Source organism: Vitis vinifera, chromosome 7 (genome assembly GCF_030704535.1).
Source record: "Vitis vinifera cultivar Pinot Noir 40024 chromosome 7, ASM3070453v1".
In the NCBI taxonomy this organism is placed as follows: domain Eukaryota; kingdom Viridiplantae; phylum Streptophyta; class Magnoliopsida; order Vitales; family Vitaceae; genus Vitis; species Vitis vinifera.
In genome coordinates this window covers 4025113-4043899 of record NC_081811.1, presented here as the reverse complement: position 1 = coordinate 4043899, position 18787 = coordinate 4025113, and the positions used below count along the sequence as shown (strand labels likewise).

Sequence of the window (18787 nt, the reverse complement as noted above, 5' to 3'; positions counted from 1 at the left end):
TTTAGAATGGAAAACAGTTTTTCAAGTAACAAACGTTTTTGATAAACTTTTTACCAAAAATAGTTTTTTGATACCAACACTCTGTAGGTGGTGATGGTGATGCTCTTTCTATAACCCATCATCCTGGTACATGAAGTAAAATGTTTTGTTCCCTACACCTATTCATCATACCTTCTCTGAAACTTAAGAGTAAAGTTTTTATTAAACTTGGTTTGCCTGTATACTAACTCAATTTTGAAGCTACGTACAGAAAGCAAATATCCTTTTTAGTAAGCTTAAAATAGCTTGAGTCGACCTCTAGCATCCGAGAAGCCAGCAATTTTTTGTGCAGCAGCAGCTAAAGTAGCATCGCTCTTGCAGAAAGCAAATCTGATATATCTCTGCTGATAGCTAAGATCAGCTGGGGGTCTTTTATCTGAAGGTGGCATCGTATGAAAAAAACGACATCCTGGTACAGCCACCACCCCGGCTTGTTTTATCGATTCCTTAATGAATTCTACCTGAGAAAACAAAAGGGAAAAAAGTAGCATGGAACTCAGCATTTCTTCCATCAAAGTAAATAAATGGCATGAGATTTAGGAAAACTCAAACCCCAAATAGAGCATCTTCAAACAAACTCAAGAAGGATTACATCAAAATAAAAGTATCTATGCCTTAGTTTCAAACCGTTACAAAAAGGATAATAGTTGAAGTCAATCATACTGACATGCCAAACCAAAATTCACTTCTTATGACGAGTAGGTTAGCTGTTATAAATTACACAAACAAGCTTGTGAAGAGGGCTCTTACATCAGAAAGTAGGCAACTCTCAGGAAGCTCTGCAAATACAAAGACTGAACCCTGAGGTTTGAACTGAATCCGGAAACCAACCCCAGCAAGCATCTTGATAATAAAATCTCTTTTGGATTCGTAATCCTGAGCATTGATGGAATAAACATGTTGATGATGCTACATGTTATTTAGATGTATAAGCAATCAAATTTGATGAAACAGGAATTTAAAAAATTGATTCATGGATCCTACGCTTCTCAATAATTCAAAGTACTCTGGTGGAATTCTCAAAGCAGTCACAACAGCCTCCTGAAATGGTGCTGGAGCACAATCTGTAATCCTAGTATGGATATTTCTAATCGTCGAGGCAATGCAAGCTGAAGCAATGGCCCATCCAACCCTCCAACCTGATAGACAACACACCAACAGTGAAGCAGTGTGATTTGAACATGGCAAAATAATTAGCTGATGCCAAGGTAAAGACAATGAGTACAAGGATAGACTCCTTCAACAAAACATGAGAACAAAAGTTTTGGACAATGAAGATGTGATAATAGTCCGCTTTTGCATTCCTGGAAGTGAGACGAGGGTTACATGTTTTTCTTTGTAAAATGTTATATACTCGTACACCTGCAAAAGAATAAATAAGGAAAAAAAAATCCAAAATCCATCCAAAGGCTTAGGAAACAAGATTGGGGGGAAAATATTTTCCAACTTCCTAATGTATTCAAGTTTTTTTTGTTCATTAACAGTTTCAGTCAAAAAAAAAAAAAAAAGCCATTTCATCAAGAAGCCTGTTCAGTGAGGGATGATAGAGCTGGCTTGATTGGGGAAAAAGCAAAAATTCTACCATATAAAGATGTTTAGGGTGTTAATATTGATGATAGAATTAGGATGTGGTAGCCCAAAATCTGTTGGGGAAATGAGGAGGGAAACGCTTTATTCATTTCATAATTACAGTTTGTAACATGAAATATGAAATTAGTGCTCTAAAGTTTGAAATTAATACATTCAACTTTATATGTATATTAACACTACAGAATAAAAAGTAGAGAAATGAAGGGAGTACAAGGGTAACTCTGATATCATGTACTAACTAGTCTGTTGAATGATGCTCCTATTCAATAAGAACAAGCAGAATGATTACCATACTTCATCTGTTATAGCTAGGCAATCCTTGGTGAGGGAAGCTCTAGCAATGATCTCTCCAACTCATCCTTGGTGAAAACTTTTCCAGTTGGATTGTGAGGACTGTGGTATTCCATATCAGTACATTTCAATAAGATAAGAAAATTTAATTATTTCTTTAATAGTTTGATAGACAATTCAAATATTGTTCTCCACAAGGCAAAATGATTTAACTAGCATTCAAGGAACCTGCTGTCTTGATTCCATAGAGTTTTCGGTGATAGTTAATGATACAAACCAAAACCTATATGAGTTTTTAAATTAAGCAAATTTCAGCTGGCTCATTCAAGTATCCAACTGCTTATAAAACTAAAATACAATGTCATAAGCAAAGTACTACTAAACAGTCATGGAGACTAAACAAATATATTCATTGATTAGCCAAATTCAGTGCAGGTTTCATGTAGATGATGCACATAAGCAAGAAAATATCGTGGTCAAAAGCTTCATGCTAAGTTGATAGTTCTTCATATAATGATAATTGGGAATTTCCTAACCTGTTCAATATTATAGCTTTTGTTTTGACAGTAAAAGGCTTCATAAGCTTTGTTAGGATCCGATGTCCAGTGAGGTGGGTCAAGATCCACACATACCTGCCATTATCAATTTTTCGATGAGAGTAAATACTAGGGGACATCACCTGCTCATGGTTTACTTCAAGGCTAACTAACTCAAAATAGAGTCAAACTCCTTGGTAAATGATAAGAAGAAACATACCGGGATTCCTCCTGCCATGGTGATACATCCTCCATACGTTTCATATGAAGGGTCAAAGAGTATAACTTCATCACCCGGGTCAATTACTGTTCCAACAGAGCCAGCAACAAAAAAACATATGAACCAAACAATGGAACCCATATCAAATAAATATCAACTTAAGACACTAAAGCAATATTTTAAACAGGTAATGGAAAAGAACAAGCATACATGCAAACACCGCAGCTGCAAATGCCTCAGTCTGGCCACTGCAAATAGCAATATCAGTAAGAGGGTCAACATCTAAACCATGCATTTCTTTCATTTTCCTTGCTAAGTTGTCACAAATTCCTTGCACATGCCTGTGAATTAATAAAGTTTATTACAATTCAAAATAGGACAGAATTTTCCCAGAAACTGGCTTTTCTGAACAAAAAGAAAGAAAAGAAAGGCAATAATCTTGACAACAGTGTATGTTTCCTCACCCTGTGTTGGGCTAATTTTCCCTAATGCTACATTTGGTTGATGAGAACTTGGGAAAATTGAAGAAAAGGAAATTCAAAGCCTCAAATTTCTTTCTCGAAGTCTTCCACAACTAAAACAGCAGAAAGAGTAAAGACATTAAATACTCCGTTTGTTTGCTGAGAAAGTGGACAAAAACAAAAAGAAAATGAAAATTGAGACCTCAAAATTCTGGCTTTGGATCCTGGGAAAATGAAATACTCAACTCAACTTCCATAACTCAAACATTAGAAATATTACACACATTAATGCTCTGTTCGGTTGCTGAGAAACGCTGAACTGAAATAAAAGACAACGAAAATTGAAACCTCAAAATTCTCCATCTGGGTTCCAAGAAAATGAGACAGCACAACAATTAAGCTTTTTGACGTTTACTTATCCTCAAATTCTCGGCAACCAAATAGAGTCTATGCCGAATACATGCGAAGAAGTTGAATACAAGACAACCGCACCAACCTGTACTGGTTGACGTCAGAGAGAATGGCTGAAACAGCGGCGTTTTTTACTTGGGAAGGTGCTGGTGAAGGGAATTAAGCTGAATTCCCAACCTGATATAAACAAAAAAAATAAATAAATCATCACACACACAAAACAATATTTACGTGATTCAAAAATTTGCTTACGTTGTTACAGGAATATCACTATTATCAGGGAAGAATACAATAGTATAACTTTGGGCTGCAATATTTTCTCTCTACATAAAATACGACAACAACACCACACAAAAAAACCCTAATTACAAAAGGCGGTTTCACAATGGGCTAATCGGGCCCAAAAACTTTTTCCCAGGGGCAGCAACGCTTCGACTTGGGCTTATTGGCCAAAGCCTTCGCTTCATGGACTAAGCCTCAGTAAATCTCCAATTAAAAAATCAGGCAATATTATTCGGATCGGGTTGTCAAATCGGATAAAATAAAACTAGGCTCCACAAAGTCCGACACTGGGAAGTCGGGGAGACTTCGGCAAGGTTGATGGAGTTGCATCGAGCTAGATGCGAGAGCTCTTGAATGGGTGAGGGAGTTAGGGTCTTCGCAGCTGAAGAAAGCTTCTTCTCCATCTCCAGCTCCAACTCCATTTCTCTCTTTCGTTATCCTCCAAATTCCAACGACCCCTTCACTCATAAGAAAATGGGTTAGTCTACTCCAATGGGTTTTGGATTTATGGAAAATGTCTCAATGCCCAATTTTCAAAAGCATCCATGGTTGGTGGCCCAACTCGTAAGATAGTGGGCCTAAACCCAAAAGTTTTACGGGCTTTTTAAATTGATATATATATATATATATATATATGATTTTAAAATATTATCATTACTTTCAATTGTTACTTTTGACCTACTAAAAAACATTAATTTTTTTTCTAACATATGATATATGTTTTAAAAAAATTCTTAAAAACATTAAAAAAAAAAAAAGATAATGGAATTTTCAATTAAAAGACTATTTTCAAGAATATTTTTTTTAAAAAAATGGTTGTATTCGAAAAGTGTTTTTGAAAATAAATTTGATTTTTTTAAAATTATAATTTATTATTTTATAAAACAAAAATCTGTTTAGAAATTTGAATTGTCATTCAACTTATTTTTTTATATTTTTAAATATGTTTTAAAAATATTTTATATTTAATATTTTTTTATATTTATATCATTATCTTTTAAAACAATGAAAATAATTTTAAGATGTTTTTTAAAACTATTATATTTTCCTTTTTTTTTTTTAGGAAAATGTAAGTTTTGACTCACTAATTTAAAAAAATACATATATAAAAAAAGGAATCCCAATTTTTATAAATGAGTTTTATCTTCATCAATTTAAAAATATTTTAAAATATATATACACTTTTATAATTATTTTATTTGATCATATTAAATAAAATTGTCAAAAATTTAATTGGATAAAAGTATCTTACAAATAAATATATTATAAAATTTTTATTTATATAATATGATATACAAATCATTTTAGAAGAATTATTCAATAATAAAATTGAATAAATATTCTGATATCAACAATAAAATAAGAAATTTTAAAAATTAAAAATACAATTAAAACCAAATAAACTTTAAAAAAAAAAAAAAAAAGTCACTCCTATTTCATTGCAAGTGAAAACTTGGACGAATTTGGACCTTTATACAAGGCCCATAAACCCGGTCCAAGGCTTAGTCAATAAGTAATTCCCTCACGTCTAAATTCAAAATCAGTGGCATTTTCCGAAAATAAATTCTGAACCAAGCCTCTTTCCACACCTAGTGGTTGTTGAATCCGAAACCGCTATAAATCATTCTCTCCCATGCGGGTCCTATCTTACAAAATCCAAATCCCCCTCTCTTCCGCTCTCATTCCTCTCAGAAACCCTTCGCCACTCGCCTCCATTGATCACCGATCATCAATCTCCGGCGCTATCGGTGATTTTTCTTGATCGGCAGCCATGTCTCTGAGGCCTAGCGCCAGAACCGAGGTTCGGCGGAACCGGTACAAGGTCGCCGTCGATGCAGAGGAAGGCCGTAGGAGGAGAGAAGACAACTTAGTCGAGATCCGAAAGAATAAGAGAGAAGAGAGCTTGCAGAAGAAGAGGCGCGAGGGCCTTCAAGCGCAGCAGTTCACCACTCCCGTCAGTGCTTCAACCTTCGAGAGGAAGGTAACGTACACGATAATTAGGGTTCTGATCCGATTGATTAAATTGATATTGTTGATCATTGGATTTGTAGTGTACTATTCTCTAAATCTAATGTGTACTCTGGTTGCGGTGGAAGCGTCGGGGAAACGAGAGATTGAAATTTTTGAACTGTAATTTTTTATTTTTGAGGAGAACAGAGGCTCTACAGCTTTAGCGAAATAGTTTTAAACTCGAATTTACGAATTTGAATCTCTCGTGTTTGGAACCAGAGAAGTGATTCCTTTATTATAATGACTTAATTCGAATCCAAAACAGCGCCAAATCCATATTTTTATTTTCTTTTTGTTCTGTTTGGTGCTGTGGCTTGTGAGGACATTGGAATTGAATAGCAAGTGACTGTTTGATTTTTCATGATTTGGGACCATGAAGAACCCAGAAAACAAATCCACTGACCTAATATAACTATTTGCAACTAAAAGAACATAAAGATTTAGAATTTTGTTTATTTTTCTTATGTTTCTTGATGAATTGGGATAGGCTTCTGTCGAGAATAAATTGTATGGATTTGAGTTGCCCATCAGGTCTGGTGCTCATTTTGTTGTATTTTATGTGTGTTAATCCGGTTGCAGTTAGAAAGTCTTCCCGCGATGGTTGCAGGTGTTTGGTCAGAGGATAGCAACTTACAGCTCGAGGCAACCACTTATTTCCGAAAACTGCTTTCAATAGGTTGGATTTGTCTTTCAAGAAGTTATAATTCTCCTTTTAACTTTGGTTATCTTTGAGCGATTGGTAGCTTTGCTTTCTCACTCTAATTTTGTTCATCAGAACGCAGTCCTCCAATCAATGAAGTTATACAATCTGGTGTTGTTCCTCGCTTGGTTGAGTTCCTTGGCAGGGATGACTTCCCACAGCTTCAGGTTTGAACTAGGCTGTTTATTCCTGTTTTTAGATCCATTTAAATGAAGCATTTATATGCTCCTCTTTTGTTTTGTTATTTACTGATTTGAATTTTATTTAGTTTGAGGCTGCTTGGGCTCTCACAAACATTGCTTCTGGAACATCAGAAAACACCAAGGTTGTAATAGATCATGGAGCAGTTCCGATTTTTGTGAAGCTTCTTGGTTCCCAAAATGATGATGTCCGTGAACAGGTATATATTAAAACAGATGACAGGTTCATCCCCGCATGTTTTCTTGATGTGTTTGCATTGCAGCTCAGTCAGTTGTCAAATAGTTCATTGCCTATAAGTGATGAGGAATTTGAGCTTTTTAGTTTTGCCTTTTTTCTGTAGGCTGTATGGGCATTAGGAAATGTTGCTGGTGACTCACCCAAATGTCGAGATCTTGTCCTTGGCCATGGGGCCTTGATGCCTTTGATGGCTCAATTCAATGAGCATGCAAAACTTTCTATGTTGAGAAATGCAACATGGACATTGTCAAATTTCTGCAGGGGCAAGCCACAGCCTCAATTTGAGCAGGTTAGACTCTTAAGATGCTCTATTGGGTTTGAATGCTAGTTTTTTTAAACTGACAGATCTTGCTAAGTTTCTGATGTATTCAATTTATTGAGTAGACAAAGCCTGCCCTCCCAGCTCTTGAACGTCTTATACATTCAAATGATGAAGAAGTCCTTACTGACGCATGTTGGGCACTATCATATCTTTCTGATGGTACCAATGATAAAATTCAAGCTGTTATTGAAGCCGGTGTTTGTCCCCGACTTGTTGAACTGTTACTGTGAGTATTATAATTCTTGTAGATAAGTTTATTTCCCCCCTTTAGTTGTGTAGATATTTCTTCATCAGCTGTCTGTGAGATCTGAATTTTATATTATTATGATTTTGTAGTCACCCATCTCCCTCAGTCCTCATTCCTGCCCTTCGCACAGTTGGAAATATTGTTACTGGGGATGATATCCAAACTCAGGTACTATACACTTTCATTGTTCTACAAATTTATTTCCTTTTCAATTTTATTCTTGGGATTTTCTTATTTTTGGGTCGTAGTTGAACCACAATCTGGTGGTGTGAACAACGGCCTTGATTCATTGGTTCATCAATTTAATACATGAAAATCTTCATGGCAATGATGCTAGAAGTGCCTTCTAAAACCACTACTAAATGGACTCTAAGAAAGCTATTAGTTGAAATGATTTTTATTTGGATTTGCCAAATTTAATGGTCTGTGACTGACATATGAATTTAGTACCCTTTCATACTATGCTAGTATTTAATCACCTTCTTTTCCCTATTTATATTTTCTGTGTGCTTATGAAGGGGAACAAAAAAATACTATTCTAGGACTTAAATGGGCTTGGGTCCCCAGCACATCATTCTTGTCATTTGTTGTCACCATCCTGGAGTTTATCCTAAGTTCTTTATTCTTGCTTATGCTTTATAATTCCTCCTTGGGCTATGAAAATTGTGCAGAATAGGATGTATTATATTTAACCGACATATTCTGCTGTTGTATTTAATTGCCTAGAATATAATGCTCTTACTCATAAGGAATTTGGGGCAATAGTCCAGCAAAAACTTATCTTTTAAAAAGTGTGAATACTGAACAAAGTATTTCTTTATAGGAAGAGGAAATATAACACCCATATCATTTGCATTCAGAAAATAAAATACAAGAATAACAACTAAAATAGACAAAGCCTCAAGATAATCACTTGATGGAAAAAAGAACCAAGAATGGCAACAATTTTCTTTTAATGCAGAATGAAAGACAAATGAGCATGTTAACTTCTGAAATTCAAAAAGGCACTCATTCACTATACTTTAGGGCTGCAACTTGAGCGGGTTGGTTGGACTGATAACTAAGCCGAGCCTAACCCCACCCAAATTAAAGAAAAATTAGCCCAACCTCAAACCAACCCGACATCTAACTCAAGACACTTAGTTCAAGCTCAACCCAACCTCATTTCTTTAAGCTCAAGTTGGTTGGATTAGACTTAGGTTGGTTAGGTTGCATAATTCAAAATCCATCTATAATGTTTTTTTTTTTAAACTTTTTTTTATATATATTTATATGAAAATTTAAATAGTAAATAGGACAAAATTTCAAAATAGCAATAAAAATGTTAATATAAACTTATATATCTTTCTAAAAATGTATATATAAAATATAGTATGTTTTGATATTTTTTCTTAAAAATCTAAAAGAAAAATGTATATTATTATATAGGATAATACACATTATAAATATTGTAAAAACATTAAATCGGGTTTGGGTTAGCCTCAGCTTGTTTGAACCTTGGCTTGAGCCCAACTTAAATTGAGATAGGGTGGAAAAAACATAACCTAAGTCCAACCTGAGTATTGAAAATGATTGTCTAAGCCATTCCAAACATCAGGATGGGTTTGGGCTACCCTCCCAGGTTGTTACCCCTACTATACTCAAAATAAACTACCCAGTGGCGTCTCACTTCTCTGGATGTCCCAGTTTCTTGTCTGGGTTTGTATTGGATACCTTGTAACTCTTCTTTGAAATATATTTAAGTCTCTTCTACTGCTTTCATATTTAAATTACAAGCAAAGAGCTCCTTTATTTTAGTTATAATGTTTGCCTATCCAAAAAAAAAAAAGAAAAGCAAAGAACTGCACATTTCTTTTTCCTCTCCCTCTCCTCTCCCCCCCCCCCCCCCCCCCCCCCCACCCTATCTTTCTGACACACTTATGTATAGGAATACACCATGCATATATGTTTGTCTCTGCATATGTAAAACCTTAGAAGAATATGTTGACAATGTTGGACATTGCTACTGAAACGACATTTTTTTTTATGTTTCTACATGCCCTAGTTGTGCATCCTGAACAAAAGTTTGATGCTTCCAATCTTTCCTCTTTTCAGTGTATTATAAACTATGGAGCTCTTCCTTGCCTTTTGAACCTGTTGTCACATAATTACAAGAAAAGCATCAAGAAGGAGGCTTGCTGGACCATCTCAAACATCACAGCTGGAAATAAAGATCAGATACAGGTGAGCAGTAGATTCATCTGTGGCAAACAAACTGTGCTTCATGATTTTAAGGATATAAGGCTTCTTGATTCTTATTTGCCGCCCTTATTTTGCTGATTGTTATATCTATTGATGCTCAACATCTGAGCTTTTTGGATGACGATTTTAATTTTTTTTTGTTATTATTATTATTATTTTTTTGACTTTTAAAGTTTTATTCTTTTATGTATCTGTTGAGAGGAATGATACTAGTGGAATGTGTTTTGAAATATGCAGTCTGTAATTGAGGCTGGCATCATTCCTCCCCTTATCTATCTGCTTCAAAATGCTGAATTTGAGATCAAGAAAGAGGCTGCTTGGGCCATTTCAAATGCTACTTCTGGTGGAACCCATGATCAAATAAAGTATATATATTTTTCAATGTCTAATCTTTTTAGTGATGCTTTTTCTTTACCTCTTAAATTTAAGGTTTGATTCTTCATCCATGTCATGCAGGCTCTTGGTGAGCCAGGGTTGTATTAAGCCATTATGTGATCTTCTTATCTGTCCCGACCCAAGAATTGTCACTGTCTGCTTGGAAGGCCTTGAGAACATTCTGAAAGTTGGGGAAGCTGATAAGAGCTTGGGACACACTGATGTGAACCAGTTTGCTCAAGCTATTGATGACGCTGATGGGTTGGAAAAGATTGAAAATCTTCAGAGCCATGACAACACTGAGATATATGAGAAGGCAGTGAAGATTCTTGAGACATACTGGTTGGAGGAGGATGAGGAGCCATTGCCTCCAGGTGATGCTTCCCAATCTGAATTCCATTTTGGTGGCAATGACCATCCTCCTGTTCCTCCTGGTGGATTCAACTTTGGTTGAAGGTATGCACTCATACTACTTCATTTGTTGGTGAGAGGTACAATTGTCAAGCAACATGTATTCTGGCTGACCCTGGTCAGCATCTTTAGTAAATGCCTGGTGACAATGGGTCAATTTGGAATTAGGGTTCCCTTATTGGAGTGGATGGTGATCTACTCGGTTGTCACCTATTCATCATTTTGAAACTATTGTCAGGTTTGGGCAAGTTTTAGTTTTTTAGAGTTGCATTTAGTCCATTGTATTTGTGATTACTTGTATCTATTCCTTTTGACAATCATGTTGAAGAGCATACATGCCATGCAAGTAAGAATGCAACAAGGGTTAGGCTTAAGGCCAGTTATAGTTGGGTTAGAGTTGTGTCTAATCAAGTCAGTCCTGCTGCACGAGATCAACCATCTGTTTTGTTATGGCAGTAAATAGTGATAATAGTGGATTGGTAACATTGCTCATGACCTGCTTTTGAAAAATTGCAGGACATTCAGATGGCAGTGGAATGAAGCTCAAAGTCCAGGTTTTGGGGTGGCGAATTAATTTTTGAGGTCATGGAGGGGCATCTCATTGTCGTCTTTGGTTCTTTGGGTTCTGGTCGGTGCAAGATGGAGGTGGTGTGGGTGGAGAGATGCTGGAGTCTGTTTGCTCTCTTGCAGTACTTGAATAAAAGTCGGGCTGTGCTATATCATGAGTGGGTTACATGGTAGATGATGAGGACTGTTTGGGGATCTTTGCCATTGCAAATGAATCTAGTCTCTTTTCCTTCTTCCTTTTGTTGCTTATTCTTTCTACCGTGGTATAGCGGATACAACTTCTTATGGTTATTTCTGTTTCAATCCATGGTTTATAGACAGAGCGCAATAAGGGGGAAAAAAGATATAACATTTGGTCATGGTTCTCTTTTTTTTTTACTTTTTATCCCTTCCCTTCCTTTTTTTATAGTTGGGGGAGGAAGTAAATACATGTTCTGTTTTGGTTTTCTGGGTGGGCGAAGCATTATTATTGCTGCATTAAAGATTTTGTTACCTTCTGATGGAATTGATATGTTTTATGCACAGAGATATATATTTGTTTTGTTCTCTTTTCTAAGATGGATATGTATTTGTTTTGTTCTCTTTTCTAATCTTTTATATCGATTTGAATCTCTTTTCTAATCTCTGGGGTAATAAAACCCAGCAGGCTGCATACGCAGAGTTTGATCTTTATATTGAAGACTCCACATAGCGCCAAGTTGAAAGCATGCTTTGTATTGGCACGCTTTGTGTAATGAAAGCTTCTAAAAGTTTATTTATTTTAAATTTTTAATACTTTGAAAAAAGGGAAAAGTTTCAAATAACCACTTGAAAAAGATTCCTTGAGTTATAATTAGTTTTCTATTTTTTGTTTAATTTATTAAAATATCTAAATACAGGTGATGGTTGATAAAATATGATTTTAAATTAAATTATGTTTAAATTTTATTTTCAGGTGTAAAAGTTGTTTGATAAAATTTACCTAATTTTTCTTTTAATTAGTAAATTAATATATTATTTTTATCAATATTGAGGAATGAGACTATAAAGAAAAAACAAATGATAATTAAGATTTAGAAAAGTTATTTATTTTAATTTTGAATTATAACATTAAGTTATTTTAATAACGTATATGTTAATTAATCAAATATATTTCATAAGATAATTAAAAATCAAAGCCCAAGCATGGAAGCATCCGATGGATTTTCATTTGCCATCGGTGTCAACTGCATCTTTCCATGGAGTGACATATTGTGAAACGGCAATATTGTGGAAAGGCATCAGTGAGCAGGAGCAACTCTAAAGCAGAAGCAGCAACGATGTTTCTCCTGCTTCCTTCAAAGGGAAGTTTTTTTCTTATTTTGTTTAGGGTTTTTTTTTTTCATTATTATTATTATTATTATTATTATCTTTTTATTTTGTTTTTATTTATTTATTTATGTATATCAAAAGACAGAAGTTCCATAGATTGGCATCCAGTGTTTTGGATGTCATTCTTAAAAGGAATTATGAGCTTCTATGAAACTGGTTTTATTTCTTTTCTTTCTTCTTAAAAACAAAAAACTATTTTCAGATTAATATGTTTGATACTTCTTCTATAGAAAACAATTTTTTAAAAATAGGATTTTTTTTGGAACATTATTTTAATTAATTTTAGTTTTTTTTTTTTTTTGCATATTTTTATGAGTTATTTTAAACAATAAAACATCATAAATAAAATTTATTTTTAAAAAATATTTAAAAATATAAAAAAACATGTTAACATCATTTTTTTAAGTTCTTAAATAAAAAAATATCATAAATTAAAAAGAGTTCATTTCTCCTTTATCCGGGAACTTATGAGTCAAAAACTCTCACACCGAGGTCGGGGATCGACTCTGATATGGTTCCTAACCGTTTAATATGACTCACTACTAACCGTGTAAATATTATCCGATTTAAACTCAAAGAGGCTTTCACGGCTGCATGATTAAGAGGAGTTCATACTTATATAGCGTCAAAAACTTTCCCCCATATTTGATGTAGGATGTAACAAGTAAACTTAATAACATTTATGTAATTATTGAGTTTTGGGCCAAAATAGCAAAAAAAAAAAAAATTTTAATCCTAAAATTGCCACAAATTCATGTTTAAGGTAGTCATTTTGTTATCGTGGAGAAGTCACTTCATTTTAATTTAATATATATATATATATATTGAAACTGCATTTTACAAATGCTAAAATGCCGTTTTAGTCAAATATAGTTTCATTTTTGAACTTTTTACACGTTTAGCTTCACACTTTCATATTATTTTTTATTATTTTATTTATTCATATAACTTTATTATTTTAAAATTATCAATTTATTGATAAATAAAATAATAATTTATTATTATTATTATTGTTAAAAATTTATCTACTTTTTAATTTAAATATATAGATGGATAAATGTTTTAAAATAATAATAAATTATTATCTTAAAATAACGATGTAAATAAATAAGATAAGATAAAAAAAAATATAAAAGAATGAATCTACAAATGTAAAAGTTCAAAAATGAAACATACAACAAATGTGATTTCAATTCAAAAAATCTGAAATTATATTTTGATAAATCCAGTTTCAATTTAAAAATAAATAAATAAATAAAATTTTTAAATAAATAAATAAATAAAATGAAATCGCTCTTGTTATTGAAATGACCACTTTGGCACTTTAAACATTAGCTCATTAAAAATAGGTGATGGTTTATTTATTTATTTAATTTTTAAAATTTATTAAAATATCTAAATACAGGTCATGGTTGATAAAATATGATTTTAAGTTAAATTATGTTTAAATTTTATTTTCAAGTGTAAAAGTTATTTGATAAAATTTGCCTAATTTTTCTTTTAATTAGTAAATTAATATATTATTTTTATCAATATTGAGGGACGAGATTATAAAGAAAAAACAAATGATAATTAAGATTTAGAAAAGTTATTTATTTTAATTTTGAATTATAATATTAAGTTATTTTAATAACATATATATTAATTTATTAAATTAATTAATCAAATATATTTTATAAAATAATTAAAAATCAAAGCCCAAGCATGGAAGCATCAGTGGGATTTCCATTTGGCTTCGGTGTCAACTGCATCATTCCATTTGCCATCGGTGTCAACTTCATCTTTCCATTTGCCATCGGTGATGTTTCTCCTGCTTCCTTCAAAGGGAAGTTTTTTTCTTATTTTGTTTTGGTGTTTTTTTTTTTTTTTTTTTTTCTAATTATTTTTATATTTTGTTTATTTTTTATTTATGTATGTCAAAAAGTCGTTTCTTCACAGGAGTTCCATAGATTCGCATCGGGTGTTTCGTATTTGTCAAATATAATTAGTTTCATATTTTTATATATTTTTAATGATTTTATTTTTTATTTTCTTATTTATTCATATAATTTTATTATTTTAAAATTATTAATTTATTAATAATAAAATGGTAATTTATTATTATTATTATTATTAAAAATTTATCTACTTTTAAGTTTAAATATATAGATAGATAAATTTTTAAAAATAATAATAAATTATTGTCTTAAAATAATGAATTTATATGAATAAATAAAATAAAATAAAAAATAAAATCACAAAAATAATATAAATTAATAATTTTATTTATTAATTTCTTTTAACCTCCTCAGAAAAGACAGAGCTGCATGGCAAATTTCAATTAGATTACTCAAAAGTCATAACGAGAAACAGCTGAAAGAAAAAGAAGCTGATCGTTTTGCTCTGTCCATTGACTCAATTTTCCCTTCCGTCCATCCTTCAATCAACATCCTGTTGGTGCCATGGAGTGACACCTGTAAAAGCAGGGTGGGCATTAAGGAAGTCTTCGTCTCCAAGCCTCTGTATTTCCACCCGCTGACAAGTTTAGAGGGGAAAAAGAAAAAGATGAGAGCGTACTGTTCTTGCCCATGGCCCCATGCTGTCTACCAGGGAGGAAAGTTCCTGGATCTTTCTTTTTCTCCTATGCTTTTTCATTTTCTTTTAACTATTATTTTTTTAAAAAAATACCCTTTTATAATATCCCTAATCTATTAATTAGTAATGTTTTGTGAGTAGCATTTGGAAGAAAAAAAGTTCAAAAAAAAAATCTAAAATGTTTATCTGAAACCATAATGAAAATACAAGAAGAGAATTTATTTTCTTTCACTTTCCCTCAATTTCTTTCCTATGTACTGGCCTCAACCTTTCTAACTGCAGAAGGTCTCTTAGCACCAGTGGAGGATTTTACAATCATGATAAGCTTTCACACCATGGCAGCATGCAGTTACCAGAATGTGAATACCTCCAACTAGTTATTTGGTATTAAGAAAAGTTTCTTTTTTTTTCTCTCTCTCTTTTTTTAAAGGGTATTTCCATAAAAATAAAAGGGAGGAGAAAGTACAGGAGCATAGGAAAGTGCTAGCAGGCTTCTTCTCCAAGAGCACGGCAAGTTTATCGCCGGTGTTTCCAACCCTTTTATTTCCATCGCCTACCGTTCCCTTGAGGACATAATTCTATGCAACAGTGCGAACAAGTAAGAAGGGATGAAAAGCCAGTTCTCTTCCACCTATGAGGATGACTATGAGTCGTTGATGCTGGTATACTGTTGGTGGAGATCAGCCGTGACGTTTGGTGAAGCTGCAAAGTTCAAAGTTGAGCTCCCCAACGTCTCAACCCTCACACCCACACTCAAATTACTTAGGGAGTTGGAGAGGTTGGCCTTAATGGCCAGGGAAGGGCTCAGTGAGCTTAGACAGAAGCTTGTTTCGTATCGCTCTGGTGATTTCTGGGTGCCCACTGGTGGGATGAAGAGGGAAGATATGGATATTCCGCCTGTTATCACAATTCTCTTGGTGGGTTTCTCTGGTTCCGGCAAGAGCTCGCTTGTCAACCTTATGTACAGTGTTTTAGGCCGCTCTGGACTCATCCCCTTTGCAACAACTTCATCTGGTAAGTCAATTGGTTATGGTATACATTATGATGATTTCAAAATCTAAGTGGGGTTTGTTTTTTATTTGCAGAGAACTCTGCCAAATGCACCACAAAGTTCATGGAAGAGCACAATGTTTTGAGGTCAATGCAAAGTGGGTTCTGCGTGTATGATTCAAGGGGTTTGGATTATGATTTGATGGGAGAGTCTATTGAAGAAGTGTCTGAGTGGATGACTAACGGAGTCCACCATAACCAGCTCTGCTTGAGAACAGGGGACAATCTGATGTCTGAAGAAGAATTATCAGAGGTTCCGGGATCGTCTTCAAAGTTCACGCCGAGGAAAGTGAACTGTGCCATGGTAGTTGTCAACATTGCAGAGATCTTTAAGTCTTTGAAAAAGGGTGATTGGAAGCCATTAGAGGCCACAAGAGAGCTGTTCCGCTGTCCAGCCTTGAAGAAGTGCAGTAAGTTTGTCCTCGTTATCTCTGTTTCTTAGTAGATTCCATCAAACACATATTCGTGCTAGTTTGTTTCCACTTGAATTTGGTACATTTAAACGTTAGATCATCATCACCGTGGAGCAGATGGTTCCAAGGGCTGGTGGATGCCGTTCATTTCAAATCACTGTTGGCCCCAAAAGGCCTTGTGATCATGGGACCGTGGGATTGTTTTCTTTCTTGTCCCACTTGACCATCCATCAACTCTTGGTGCTTGTACTACACCCTATAACATTACGGATCACATGCCACACAGTCATGATTCCGTTCTTCTTGTACATTTTCTAAATTATATGCTTGGGGACATGCCCATGAGTAAGGAGAATTCGAAGTCAGTAAGGGGAGTTTTAGGTTTGCCAAACGGGCTGTTAGGATCAAGGACTTGGCCATCTCTTCTGAAAATTAGCTTTGACCCATCCACAAAAGGCACCATCTTGGGGCCTTCACTCGGCTTATAACGGGGTAACCATCTCCAGCCTTACACACTCATCCACCGCCGTAGCTTTCCACTGGTAGGAGGATGGGGACCCTACTTCTCATGACTGTCACTTACCTATCTGAGATCTGATTGTAATGCTTAAAGCTTAATTAGCCTTAATAATCAAGATTTAACGTTTAGAAACAACAAGCTTCATCGAAGATTTTTCGGCTGAATCAAATCCTCTTTATTGTACTGAAATTTTCAGTAGTTTTGGGCCATAATTAACATTGAACCAAGTAAAAATTCTACTACTTTGCCCTTTTCATGAAGCCCATTGTACCCAATGTGCAGTATGATTCTGAACCAAACTATATCTTAAAACCCAATTCACATTATCAACTGTGGGTGCAGATGAGAATCCTATCTTGATCATGACACACGGGGACCTGTTATCCACGGAGGAGAGGATCAAAATCAGGCTCACACTCTGTGAATTTCTTGGGATATCAGAGACCACTGGAGTGTACGACATTGTGTGCCTCACAGAGTATGGATTTCTAGCCGATGAATCTGATCCTGTCACATCCTACGCATTGTCTGAAGCTGTTTACAGGGCATTGCTCATCTCAGACAGAGGCCACATCCCAAAGAGAAGCATCCTGGACTGGACGCTCCTCGCATTGGCATTGCTCATGTGCTATCTGGCTGCTTTCTTCGAATTTCTGGCCGAGTTTTTCTCCAAACTTGGCCAGAAAAAGAAAAAACTCTAAAATCTCTTCAACCTTGACCTTGAGGAAGCATTTGGGCTACATATATATATATAGTCTCTGTATTGGAAGTAAACTAATGTATTCTTTTCCTCAAGTGTTTAAAAATGATTAATGAGCCAAATAATGTAGCCGTTGGGCTGTAATCTGAGATGTGTATCCTCATTTGAACGAAGATGGGGAAGCTTATCCTGTAACTATATATGTATATTAGTTGTAAACGTGCTTATGTTAATGAAAATTTGATCAATTTAATGTAAATTAAATTAGTTTCATAGTGCAATCTGCAATGAGATGAGCTCCTTAAGAGTCCAAAATTTTGAAAAATGTTCCTGTTGGTGCACAACCTTTCCAGACCTGATGACTATTCAAGGCACTAGACTGCCTCAAGTGCAACCTTCTCTTTTGATATGTGCCTTTGTTTTTCTGCCTGGATCAAAACTTGTCTTTTCCCTTCTTCTTCTTCCCCTTTTATAGGGCTTCCAAGCCATCACCTGGCTAGTTGAGTACATCAACTTTCTCCTAAGGAAGTGGTGTGTTGATAGGCCACGACGATCTGAGAGGGGCCATAAACCAAATCCCAAATATTTGGGATGAGTGGGAACGTGAAGAACAGTTGGACTTGGACTGGGTGGTGGCAGTTGAGAGTCCTACGTGCAGAAGGAAATGGGTCATCCGTAGTGAGAGTTTTCCGTCATTTTTATTTCCGTTTGTTATGCTCGTTTGTACGTGGCTTTGCTTATTTAAAGCAGCCAATGCTTTCGTTAAAGAGGAGTATTTTATTTGCAATCAAATTGTGGTTCGTTTCTCACCCGAAGAGAAAACAAAGTATCTTAGCCTTATACTCTGAGTTTGGGACCTATCATTTGGTATCAGAGCCAGTCTTATGGGAACCAACAAGGAGCGAATTGAGCACTTGGAGACTGGACTCGGTGTAGTTCAGGAAGAACTATAGCGAATGGAGTTGGGTATGATCGACAAACTCCACCATCTGGAGGAAGCTCTCAATCGACTTTCGAACATGTTGCTTGCTAATCCGGA

General features: G+C 34.7%; 2 protein-coding genes and 1 pseudogene across 2 annotated transcripts; 2 read left to right on the top strand and 1 right to left on the bottom strand.

The window, feature by feature from the left end:
- Window positions 1-172: 172 nt before the first annotated feature.
- Window positions 173-4252, bottom strand: LOC100241817 (uncharacterized; annotated as a pseudogene).
- A 1216-nt stretch (window positions 4253-5468) lies between these two features.
- On the top strand, window positions 5469-11697 carry LOC100255493 (importin subunit alpha). Its single transcript, XM_002274386.5, has 11 exons — window positions 5469-5811; window positions 6420-6516; window positions 6616-6707; window positions 6809-6940; window positions 7082-7267; window positions 7363-7526; window positions 7637-7715; window positions 9642-9770; window positions 10026-10153; window positions 10245-10619; window positions 11091-11697. Exons 1-10 carry the CDS (start codon window positions 5602-5604, stop codon window positions 10615-10617), a joined length of 1590 nt encoding a protein of 529 aa, XP_002274422.1. The 5' UTR covers window positions 5469-5601; the 3' UTR covers window positions 10618-10619; window positions 11091-11697.
- Window positions 11698-15337: 3640 nt separating this feature from the next.
- On the top strand, window positions 15338-18021 carry LOC100854991 (uncharacterized). Its single transcript, XM_003632352.4, has 3 exons — window positions 15338-16079; window positions 16151-16525; window positions 17391-18021. The coding sequence occupies exons 1-3, from the start codon at window positions 15674-15676 to the stop codon at window positions 17747-17749; spliced, it is 1140 nt and encodes a 379-aa protein (XP_003632400.1). The 5' UTR covers window positions 15338-15673; the 3' UTR covers window positions 17750-18021.
- The last annotated feature ends 766 nt before the right edge of the window (window positions 18022-18787 follow it).

Bases quoted from the DNA above. Each gene is read 5' to 3' on its own strand.
- LOC100854991 (XM_003632352.4), top strand. From the start codon at position 15,674: ATGAAAAGCCAGTTCTCTTCCACCTATGAGGATGACTATGAGTCGTTG. The intron at 16,080-16,150 runs GTAAGTCAATTG...TTTTATTTGCAG, and splicing joins CTTTGCAACAACTTCATCTG to AGAACTCTGCCAAATGCACC. The intron at 16,526-17,390 runs GTAAGTTTGTCC...CTGTGGGTGCAG, and splicing joins TCCAGCCTTGAAGAAGTGCA to ATGAGAATCCTATCTTGATC.
- LOC100255493 (XM_002274386.5), top strand. From the start codon at position 5,602: ATGTCTCTGAGGCCTAGCGCCAGAACCGAGGTTCGGCGGAACCGGTAC. The intron at 7,527-7,636 runs GTGAGTATTATA...ATGATTTTGTAG, and splicing joins CGACTTGTTGAACTGTTACT to TCACCCATCTCCCTCAGTCC. The intron at 7,716-9,641 runs GTACTATACACT...TCCTCTTTTCAG, and splicing joins GGGATGATATCCAAACTCAG to TGTATTATAAACTATGGAGC.